This window comes from Sesamum indicum, linkage group LG3, assembly GCF_000512975.1.
Source record: "Sesamum indicum cultivar Zhongzhi No. 13 linkage group LG3, S_indicum_v1.0, whole genome shotgun sequence".
NCBI lineage: Eukaryota > Viridiplantae > Streptophyta > Magnoliopsida > Lamiales > Pedaliaceae > Sesamum > Sesamum indicum.
This window is the reverse complement of record NC_026147.1, coordinates 1,451,087-1,463,331: the sequence shown is the minus strand read 5'-3', so window position 1 is coordinate 1,463,331 and position 12,245 is coordinate 1,451,087. Positions and strand designations below refer to the sequence as shown.

The window sequence follows — 12,245 nt, the reverse complement described above, 5'->3', positions numbered from 1 at the left end:
ATTATTACGACATCTAATAAGTAACACCTCGTGACAGTTCATTGAATTGTTTGATGACCATTAATTACAAAAAAGTTACAATTTTTCAAATAATAAGAAAGAATCTGTAATTATGAAAAATTTTAAAAGAGTCCTTTTAATTTATACGGAACTAAAATAGCAATTTAAGTTGGGGATTTCAACAAAACAAAAAAAAAGAAAGAAAGATACTGACTTGTTTATTTTTATTTAGAACACATCATACACAATCAAATTCGAGACATGAATTTAACATTATCAAGAAGATGTTATCAAGGAATAAAAAAGACATTAATTTTCCAGGCACAACATCAAGGCGCTAGCGAATTACTTGTTCACAACTTCCAATCTCAATGAGGAAATGTCCTGATGTGCTACCACTATTTATGGTATGAGTGTGGGCAACAGATCCTCCAATAGATCTTCCAATCTTGACTCAATGGATGGTTGCTCCCATCTATCTTCCAATCTCGACTCATCCGCTGGTTCGATGCCACTGATTTCCTCCAACATTCTCACCACTTGAGCCATTCTTGGTCTGCTCTCCGGGTTAGTGACAGCACAGTCCAATCCTATTTGCAGGACTTGTACCATTGCTTCCTCCTCACCTGGATACCTCAGAAGTTCTACATCCATCACTTTAGAGGTCGTCCACCATTCTTCGAGAACAACAGTCCGAACCCAGTTAACTAGTGAGATGGCACCATCACCATCCATGGTTGTTTGAGAAGATGCCCGTCCTGTGAGAAGTTCAAGCAGCACAACTCCAAAGCTGTAGACATCAGAAGCTTGAGACACCTTGCTGGTCTCTATAACTTCTGGGGCATAGGAGCCTTGAGACCACATAACCAACCAGCCGATTGGATTCATTAGTTTTGTCAATCCAACATCAGAGACAATCCCATATCTTTGTCCATCGAGGAAAATGTTTGAGGATTTTATATTTCCATGTACAAGCTTCTCACCACCTTGTCCATGGATGTGAGCAATACCCCTTGCTGCGCCCACTGCAATTTTCAGGCGGGTCTCCCAATCTAAAGGTGTCCAACCCAAAGTTGTTTTCTCTGCAAAGTTAAAGAGAATGCGTGTTTATCAGATCACTAGTTGGTCAGATATACAATGTGCTTGGATAGCATAATAAATTCGACTAATCATAATGTAGAAACTACAGAAATGGAATTGAGTTCCAATTTTTGAAACACAACCTGCAGCAATGAATTATTGGAATCTAGCATCTGCCAGCAAAAAAGCCATTTCCCAAATTGCTTTCAACAAAATTTGCCAATGGCCTAGTGTAGGTAACTGCGGCAAAAAATGCAAGTCAACTGCAATAGTGACGACATTAGGTTGAAACAAGTGCCTGTGCTCCATGGTGAAATATAAAAACTGAAGGAGCTTTTGAAATTTCGTCAATACGGATCAGAGAATGATGGTTATATATTAACTAATTTCAAGTATCAAGTTTATGTCAGCAAAGAAAAGAGGAAAACGTCACATAAGCAATCACAAGGCCATAGACAAAGAAAATTTACGGGAACCTTTGGTTGGTGAAATTACCCTTCACATGACAAATGAAGTAAACCAGATGCTCCATATTTTAGTTCTACTTACTGTGTAGCAAATCAGATAAGCTCTGTTTATCATAGCAATCATACACCAAGAGCTTCTCATCTCTTGAATAGTAGTATGCCCTTGGTTTGTCGACGTTCTCATGCCTTATTTTCCCAATGACATTCATATGCTTCTGAAAATCCTCAAATGATACACTTACATCCTTCAATCGCTTCACCATGACTGTGTTTCCATTTTCTAATCTTGCCTTGTAAGAAGTCCCGAATGTTCCTTTCCCAAGCACCTCAGCAGAAGCCCTTAACAAATCCTCAAGCTCAAATTTAGGATTAGCATCCTCAAAGAATTCAAGTTTTCTTTTTAAGGAAACATGATTTTGTGGATTCACTGTACTTCCACGGTTCACTATATTAATATCCTCTAACATCCTCACTACTTGAAGCATTTTTGGTCTCTTCTTTTTTGATTTTTCTACACATGTTATTCCTATTTGCAACATTATCACTGCTTGTTCCCTTATCATAGGATACGTCAATAGTTCTGCATCAAATACCTTAGCAGCCCTCTCCTTGCTTTTCACAGAAGTAACCAACTTCACTAGGTCAACAGACTTAGGACCACCAGGGATGTGTGCGGGGGACTTTCTAGTGAGAAGTTCAAGTAGCAGAATCCCAAAGCTATAGACATCTGATGCTTGGGATATATCTCTAGCATTCTTGACTTCTGGAGCATAGTACCCTGCAGTTGGCATGAATACTGTCTCTACCATGGTCGCCAAGCCAAGATCTGATACACAACCATACTTTTGAGAATTAAGAAAAATATTTGATGCTTTTATGTTTCCGTGGACAAGCTTCCCACCATTTTGTGCGTGTATTGCAGCAATACCCCTTGCAGCACCAATCGCAATTCTCTGCCTGGTTTCCCAGTCTACATGAGACTTATTTTGACCAGTTTGTCCTGTAAACACGAGAAGAAGCATAAAGTTATTCACATTTCGTATTTAATCTGTGGCCATTGTGTAGATTGAAGTGAGATAAAAATAAAATGCATCCCACAGAGAAATTACAGGTGATAAGAAATGAATTTTTCTTAGCATGAATAAAGAACAGGGAAAATATCAAGTCAAGATGCAGATCTCAACATACCATGTAACAATGCATGGACGCTCCCATCACTGTAATAATCACACAGCATGAGCCTTTCGTCTTCCGAAGAATAATAAGCTCTTAGGGCAGCCACATTCTCATGTCTAACATTTCCAACAACCTCCATCTGACTTTTGAACTCTTGTTCTGAAATATTCCTAGACTTCAATCTCTTCAACACAATTTTTACCCCATTTTCCATTGCAACCGTGTAAGTAGTCCCAAAAGTTCCCCTCCCAAGTAAGACGGCTGAAGCCAGGAATACATCTTCAACATCAAAACCAGAACTAAAACCTGAAACAAGAGCCAGCCTTCGGGTCGCTTTACGTGACCTAGGAAAACTTCCAAGCCCTGAAAAGTCCAAGGCGAGATCGTGAAGGGGAGAACTTGAATTGAAGCTAGAACTGAAGTCCGATGCTTCGGAGCGGATGCTAGGGCTCCTGGAGTGATCATGAAAAAGTTCCCACAGCTGCTGTTTTCGCAAAACAGCAGCAACCAGCCTCTCCCAGCTGCTGTTACAATATTCTACGTCGTTGTATTAAAATAACAAGTTGACATTGACTTTTCAGAAAATAAGAAAAAGAAGATGAAGAAAAGAAAATCACAGAGTTAATTCAGAAATCATTGTTTCATAACACTTAATTTATTGTTTAACTTAAACAATCTCTTTTATTTTTTGTAAATTCATACAAAGATATCAAATGTAATAACAACAAAAAATTTAAAGCAAGCTCATGAAGAAAACCCAACACAAATAAGTGAACCAAGAATGAATTTACAAAAAGAGAGAATGTGTATTCTCCAAATTGTTTCAACTCTATAATTGGATCATACCAAAATCGTGATAGCATGGCTTTTCAAAGAAATCAGAGCAACAAATTTGGGATTGTACGATTTTAGTCGTTCTTGATTTCAAAATATGGGTAAAAAATAAGCATAGAAGAATCGATAGGGTCATTAGTTACTTTTTAGTTAGAAACTTGAAGAAAGGAAAGATGAAAATATATTAAAAAGCATAGTTTTATGAGCCAACAAGTGTTCCAAATTGAGCATTTAAATCCTAATTAACCCTTGCAATTCCCACACAATTCTTATCACTATAAGGTGACTAGCCCTCAATCTTCTAATAAACAAGGCTGAATAAGCTATACTCATTACTCATAGAAATGACTCACTATTAGAATCAAATAAGTACACTAAAAAAAAATGCATGTTACGCCTATTCAGGAGAATGATGCATCAAGATAGGTGACACCCCTTTTGTTAATTGAACGCTACATGTGTAAGAGCTAAGGAAAACCAGATGTCTTCACAGTTAGTTCAATATGGACCAATTTTATTTTGAATGCTGTTAAAAATTCCAGTTTATAGACTGTTGAAATTTCACCTATAAATACTCATCTTACTTAATCGATTGGTTCTGCGACACAAAACTCACAAGACAACTTCACAATTTTAATGGCACTAGCAAGAGATATACACTGACCAACTGAAATAAATATGGGTTTCAGGAATCAGCGTATCGATTGTATAGCTACATATATTAATTAACAAGTGCAGCCAACACTTTTCAGAATCAAAGTCCTACATGAACCAAGAATCGTTGGAGCAATTTACACGGAAAGAAAATCATTGCCAATGCATTCACACAGGTAAAATATAGAATTAGCAAAGAGCTTTTCTGAAACAGAACATGCATGCATTTATATTATTGCTAGACTCACATTGTTTCTTATCCCAATGGTAGGACGATCAGCCAATACACCAGGATGGCTCCCCCAGCAGATTTGAGAAAATCTGTACCAGCCACCAAAATGGTATCCCCTATGAAAGCAACTGAAAGTGATTAAATATATTCTAAGATGGAAAAAGACGACCAAACTGGACCCAGAGGAAAGACTAGATAAGCATATCGCCAAAGCAAAAGAAGGGAAGCATAACTAGAAATATACATAGAATTCAAAAGACACAGAAAATGAAAGTGGAATAAATAAAGCTACATCTACCTCAAGAAACAAGCCTTGAAAGACAACACCACCAATAACAAATAAAATGAGCAGTTTGTGAGTGCGGACAATATGTATTAATATCCCTCAATACCTCCAATTCCAGGAGCCATCTTGGCAATTCTCTTGACAAGATCTGAACTAGCATAAACATCTACACCGGCATCTTTATATGTAAAGTCCTGTACCCTCATCCTCGGCAGTAGTAAGACAACAAGCGAACCCACGCGATCATCGAAATTCAAGAACCTTCAAATAATTAACCGAGAAATCCAAATAGAAAAAAGAAAACAAAAGATCAAGACAGTGTAATCAAGAATTCAGTAATCTTAAAAAAGATTTATGGAAAGACAGATTCATTTAAAAACAAAGATACTCTTAAGTTCAAAATGCAAGAAGAATTGCTTTGAGTTGATAACTCTCAAGAAGTACCTTAGCGAAGAAGACACGGTGGCTGAGGGCTGAGGGCTGTCGGCGGAGGAGAGCGGCCGCAGGATACGATGAGGACATTCGCCGCTCTTAGAGTAGAAGGGCATGTGGGCGCCCCTTCGCTTTTCCTCTGCACTAATTTATTTTTCTACATCTGTTCGTATATATTTCTATTTGATGGGGTGTTCCTTTTTATAGTGTTTCAGTGCGGAGGATTTCCAACGGTAACAAAATTGATCTCAAATTGGCGCCGAGGATTTCCAACGGTAACAATTTCCAACGGTAACAAAATTGATCTCAAATTGGCGCCGAGGATTTCCAACGGTAACAATTTGCAACGGTAACAAAATTGATCTCAAATTGGCGCCGAGGATTTCCTAACGGTAACAAAATTGACCTCATATTGGCGCGGAGGATTTCCAACGGTAACAAAATTGACCTCATATTGGCGCGGAGGATTCCCAACGGTAACAAAATTGACCTTTAAAACGTTCAAATACAGCCGTATTCAACTTCCGATTGGGCCACTTTCTTCAGAATCAAGGCCCAATAATATGATCATTTGGACCTCAAATTCGGGCAGAGAAATCCAGAAAGAATTTTCAAATAAGTAGAATTTTGTTTTTCCTTTCTTTTCTTTAATTATTTTATTTTTCATCTATATTTATACATATAAAAAAGAAAGGCCCCCACGTTTATAAACGACCTAATGACACCGCCATATTAATTTTTATAAAGTCAGAAATACCTTAAATTGATAAAATAACTAACTTATTTAACTTTTAAAATTTTAAATTAACTGATAAATTAGTTTCTTTTTTTTAAGGTAATGTAATGTATTATTTTATATATTTATTCTTACATTATATATTTAAAGTATGAAAGATTACTTATTATATGCACATAAAAACGACTTGCTACAATAGCTAGTATATATAAAAAGGAAAAACCCTCTATACTCACAATAATCTACTACAATGCATGGACACATATACAATGACACGAAAATTCCAAAAACTTAGGATATAATATGGTAATAGCACGGCTATTTATAATATATTATTTTACTATATATATTTTTAATTTTCATAAAATTTAATATACAATATAAAAATAATCAAGATAAAATATAAAATAAGTATGTTTTGCATCTAAATTCTTAATCAAAATACATGGCTTAAAAAATATACATAATCAGTTTGTTATTCAAAGTACCCAACAAAAATTTTTAATCATCCAAAAGAGTTAAATCATCATGATCATCTTTTGAATCTTCAGTAATTTCATCCCAAAATTTTTAGTTTGCAAGGAGTGAATGGGTTCTTTTTCTTTTTTATCCAATCTCTCTTTTTTTTTTTTTTTCAAAAGACACACAAAACCTTTTAAAATTATATATAAAAAAAATCTAAACATGTCGGACATATCAACAAGCATGTTCAACACGTGTTCAAGGTATACCCAAGTTATATCTTGATTCGACACTGCACTCAGTGATTTCCACATGGCCATTCCAGCAATTTCCACATGGCCATTAACTCACGGGTATGCAATTGACAGATACAATTGCTGTTGTAATTGAGGATGGGCAATGGCAATGGCCCCATATTACGGATATTCATTGTCCATAGATCCTCCATACTCTCCCACATATCCATGGGAGCATTGACCGTATTTCTTGGCGATCACAGATTGGGCCTTTGACATCGGCTACGCTACTCCAGGTTTACAAAACTGCAGGTACCAAGGTAGGCTGGTCTTCACTACTCTTGGGCTCTTTCAAGATTTCTCGCCATACGTTTATCCTCTGGCTCACCATTCTTGGAAAGCTTTCTACAGTTGATAAGCCTTGGCTATCTCACTTGGGTATCACTTGTGTCTTGTGTAACGAAGGGGCTAATGAAACACACAATCACCTCTTCTTTCATTGCCCCTATTCAAGACACTGCTTCAGGGTAATCTGCCGCACCCTGCGTTTTGACTAACCTCACCGTGATTGGACTATCGACGTTCTGTGGGCAGCAAAAAGGTGGCGAGGAAAACATTATATCTCGACTTCTTATCATGCACTATTGGGTTCTCTTGTATATGGCGCGAGCGCACTTCGACGATTTGATGGAGCAATATGCGAGGCACCTTCCGTAGAAAAACTTATTATTGAATATGTCCGACAATGGATACTTAGTGTTGATTTACCTCCTTTTATTAGTACTTGTGCACTTTTTCGTTTACGGCGGATCCCTTGACTTGTCGAGGTGATTGTCTAGCCTTTCATGTTGTATTGTACTAATGTACTACAATTTATTTAATGAAATTTACATTATCGAAAAAAAATTAACCTTGTCAAAGATATTAATTCATATGTTCTTTAGTGATTGCGATATCTTTGTCTTCATTTATTAAATATTAGCCATTGTGGCACGTTGTATTTACATTCATATAATAAATAATCTTTCATACTTTAAAATATATTATAAATAAGAGTAAAACATATAGACCAATACATTACATTAACAAAAAAGAAAGAAAGAAAACAATAATAATTTATTAATTAATATAAATTTTAAAAAGTTGAATATGTTAATTATTTTATCATGAAGGGTATTTTTGACTTCACAAAAAACGAGTGAAGAATACGATAAGGCAGAAGGACCAGTTGCTTTTTTTACTTTTTTTTTTTTTTAAATTTTCTAAACAATTAAGAATATTTTACATATATATTTTTTTCATCAGACACCACAGTTATATTTTTTAAACAATTATATGCCACGAAAATACAATTTTGCTCTAACATTTTTCGTTCAATAGGATACAGGGATTACATTTTTGGTACTAAGAGCCACTTTCCGTTCAACAGGATAGAGGGACTATATTTTTTGGACCAAAATCATATGTTAATTTTTTCGACGGTTTTAGTTCCGAGAGCCACTTTTCATCGAAAAATATTGATCATGTGTTGAAAAAATTCCAACTTTTATTTTTATGGAAAAGTGAAGATTTTCGGGACAGAAAAATGCATTTTTTTTTCCGCTTTCTTTATAATTAGATAATTGAGACAATTATACTCACCCTTTCCTGAGATTTAATGTAATTACACGTAAACCTTCTATTATTAAAAATTATATTTATGTATAATTACACTAAACCTCATAAGAAGAGAGTGTAATTATCTCCTAGATAATTAAAACAAATTAAACTATTTACATGGATCGAGTGTGCATCAATATTAGTGTCCGAGGAGGGGAGGCATAAATGTTAATGAGGGATGTTGCAAGAATCCCATCCCACAACCCTCAGACAACAGAGGTAGCTGCACATAGTAAAAGTTCACATCAAGTATGCATGCTTTCTCCTCTTGCATTACATTTGTAGAGTTCTTCAAATTAGTACAGCAGAATGTACTGGTTTATACAAATTATCTGCAACTTCTCTAGCACTGCTCAAAGGAAGCAAAAGGAAAAGGAATGTATAATATGTATTTGTTTTTGATGTGTCTTCTTGAATGAACTTGTTGCTAATGCACCTCTAAACTCAAGACTCTGTCTGAAATCAATCGAAAAATGCAGCCATCTGCAGTTCTACTATATACCCGAAGGTCAAAATCCTCGACAAAAACTCAAAAGAACTGGGAAATGATCTTGGCCTTGCTCAATGAACTCAAACTTCATGCATCAATTCAAAAATGGTGTCTTCTTGCACTGTGTGGGTTATATATGTACAACGTCGAGCAAACCATCATACCTTTTCATGAAAGACCGATGAATTTGAGGTTCTAGTTGCTTCATTCTTGAGAAAGAGGGCGTAGAGCAACTCATTCCACGTATCGGGCACTCCAGGCAAACACCAGTGGCTGCAGTCCTGCCTGTGGATAGGTGCAGGGCCTGTCTTTGGGCCCAAGTAGTACAAAGAAGAGTGCCCGTCTTTTCTTCTTGATGACATGTGAGTTATATTTAGTACATGTAGAGCACTGAAATTGGATGTGTTGGTGTGAGCTGAAACTACTTGGGCAAATATGGTGTACTTTGTCAATGTGTGGGATGGTTCCGAAGACGAATTTGGCTCAGGATAGGTCTCCGAGTGACATGTTCCCCCTGATCTCCAATCTCCACCGCTGAGAAAAACGTTTACGATTTTCACTCAAAATGAATAGGAAACATGCTTTTGACAGATAAACAAACAGGCAATCAAGATAGTAAGATGATGGAAGTTAAGAGGCTTATTCTGACCACAAGGCCAGATTAGTAACTATTTGCTGTTGGAATGAATGTCGAAGTACTGATGGATATATAACCGTACGATATGCATAACATTACTAGATTTCAGGCAAAAAAAAGAGCTTGAACGAGACCTGAAGTGCACAGGAGCAAATGTCCGAAAGAAGACCTGTGTCTTGGTAGTATTCACTTCGCGATGTACCCAACTTATAACCGTTTCAAGGGACTTCCGGTATGCAGTGTCAACTCTCATGTCCATCTTCACCTCTGAACCTTCTTGGAAGTAACAGCCTCTGATAATCAACCAACGTTCATCAGCAAATTCAGAAGGAAAACAATCGCACACAACATACTCCAAGAAGAAAGAGAAGAAGAAAACATTCTTGGTTTAGAGATTTTCATAATGAATACTAACAGTGTATGCATCATCAAGGATACGACCCGAAATGAAAATTAAGCCGGAATTCAACATATCCCAGGTAAAAAGGTATATATAAAGAGATCACAGTTAAAAGAGATTACCCCCTTATTGTCTTCTCATAATTCCACCAATGTCCGGTATTGAATATAAGCACATCAGCATCTCTCCATTGTGATGAACTCCAATCTATTCTATCTAGTTTTAACGTAGTTTGAACCTTTAATGGAACTCCAGCAGGAGGCCGGCCTTGCACCACGAGAAACGGAACACGGTAGTACTCCACGGTGCAATTATAATCTATAAACTTAAAGACCAAGAAACCTTTGTGCTTGGTGATGGGGTTGCCATTCACCTCATATATTGAGTCCTTGTCGGCAATTGCAGAAGACAGCATGCAGAGAAGCGATTCCCACTGGTTTCTTCCAATTGAGTCTCCCACAAACACTACACGTCTGTTACGCAGTTTATCTAACATAAACTTGGCATCGAATCTGTGTTACAATCAACCGATAACCATAATCAATAGACACACAGAGCAATACAGCAAACAGCCAACAGAACTTTTGTTGCGAATGGATCAAATAAGAACATGATCAAGAGAATACAGTTCCCAGAAGAAGTTTACTACATAAACCAAGTCTTGATATCAGAAAAACCACTGACAGAACAGAGTATCCAGAGTGATATGGAGAGAAACGTCGAACGATTTAGACTACAATGTCCTCAAACTACAAACAAATTACTGGTACAAGAACAAGTAGCTGACACAATACCTCAAACTACACATATTCATAACCAAGAATCAAGAATCAAAAAGGCCAATCAAATCCATACAAGATTAGCTCAATCGTACCTTGCCACTCTCTGAACTACAGTTTTTAATCAAAGTATGAATACTATAAAAAGGCTGAGGAAAACAAGACAACCTGGGCAAGTTGCAATCTCTGGGTTGCCACCTCCACTTAGTGTAGTGAATATCTGGTCTCCCATTCTCAGAACACCTGAACCCATCATCCAAGAACCTGCAATCCCTCGATTGGTACAGAGGATATGTATCATCCCACACCCAATCACCATCAAACACGTCACACCCACCACTCCAAAAATCAATCTTTTTCCTGCTATCAAACCCGCCCCCGCCATCATCAGTTTTCATCCCCGGAAACCTCTCATGCTGTGAACACAAAAGGGAGCCAAAAATCACACAAACCATCAATCCAAAAATCCCCAGCGAGGGCTTAAACAGCCTGAAACGCGTCCCTTTATTGCAAAAATCTGCCAAGAACTTAGCCTCGGGGTTCCCCACAAACGGGATACTGCACATTTCTCAATCTTGTTCAGTCAAGATTCAGTCTTTTTATTATCTCTTTCCTGAAGTACATGAAAGAGGAGAGAGAGAGAGAGAGGAGGAAAGACTAAAGAGCCGTAGTTGCAAGCAAGACAGCAACTGAAACTGTCATACCCACTGTGTGCAGTGCGTGTTCTTGATTCCTGTTTCGGTTCTTTTGGTTTTGGCTCCTTTACTTCTTGAAGGAGTAATGCCTGCTTATTGTAGCATTGTTTCTTGCACGTCTGATCAGTTATAAACAAGAGAGAGAGAGAGAGAGAGAGAGAGAGAGAGAGAGGTAACAGTTATGGCAGAAATGGAGAGAGATGGTTTGAGAGTGGGCAAACGTAGTTATGGATTGTGGGGGTGATGGTGCTACAGAAGATTTTCTTTTACCTGCAATATATGAAAAATAAATTAATTTGAGATAAATATGATTTTTTATTAAATTTTTTTATTATTATTAGCAAATTTAATAATTTTAACTACAGAGAATTTATTTATAAAATATAAATAAAAGTTAGGGGTATAAAATATAATTTTTCAAAATATATAAAATTTATATATAATTATACTAAATTTTAGGGGAGTACACTAATAAAGTCGAACATAATTACAACTTCTCATTTTTATTTTTTATTATATTTTAAAACTTTATCTTATATTTTATTGTGTTATAAAGACAATAAAATCCATGTCATCTGTATATTTGAAAGAGTAAATTATATTTTGACATTCATGCTCATTTTTATACTTTGTCGTCGAAATTATTTTTTGTATCAATTTATAATCTCAACTTTGCAAAATTTGTACTATAATATATGACTTTTTTTTATGATTTTTTTTGCCCAAAAAATATCACATGCTATGCATATATGAAAAATATCACATCACACGCTAAGCATATTTTGAAAATTATCAAATCACGTAACCCTTAAGTATCACATGTGCACTGCATTTAATGTTTTTCTGACAAAAACTTGATTGAAAAACAGTTATAAATGTCAAAGTACAAAATTTCATAAAATTGAGATGGTATCTTGACACAAAAAAAAATTAGATGGCAAAGTATAAAAATAATCATAGTTCAAAAGGCAAAACGTAATTAACCCTATT

The 12,245-nt window shown here is 36.2% G+C and overlaps 2 protein-coding genes across 5 annotated transcripts; both read right to left on the bottom strand.

Annotated features, from left to right (window-relative positions):
* Positions 246-5,319, bottom strand: LOC105156969 (probable inactive receptor kinase At4g23740). Of its 4 annotated transcripts, none has more exons than XM_011073244.2 (6): positions 5,174-5,319; positions 4,836-4,990; positions 4,460-4,559; positions 2,736-3,260; positions 1,630-2,547; positions 246-1,082 (listed from the first exon to the last, which is right to left on the bottom strand). In XM_011073244.2, the coding sequence occupies exons 4-6, from the start codon at positions 2,935-2,937 to the stop codon at positions 403-405; spliced, it is 1,800 nt and encodes a 599-aa protein (XP_011071546.1). In that variant the 5' UTR covers positions 2,938-3,260; positions 4,460-4,559; positions 4,836-4,990; positions 5,174-5,319; the 3' UTR covers positions 246-402. The 4 variants fall into 4 exon arrangements, with proteins under 4 accessions (XP_011071546.1, XP_011071547.1, XP_011071548.1 ...); XM_011073245.2 differs by having other exon boundaries at positions 2,736-3,247; XM_011073246.2 differs by having other exon boundaries at positions 2,736-3,244.
* LOC105157069 (protein trichome birefringence-like 10) lies at positions 8,398-11,482 on the bottom strand. The gene is made up of 4 exons (XM_011073363.2): positions 10,729-11,482; positions 9,904-10,293; positions 9,516-9,674; positions 8,398-9,278 (listed from the first exon to the last, which is right to left on the bottom strand). The coding sequence occupies exons 1-4, from the start codon at positions 11,124-11,126 to the stop codon at positions 8,903-8,905; spliced, it is 1,323 nt and encodes a 440-aa protein (XP_011071665.1). The 5' UTR covers positions 11,127-11,482; the 3' UTR covers positions 8,398-8,902.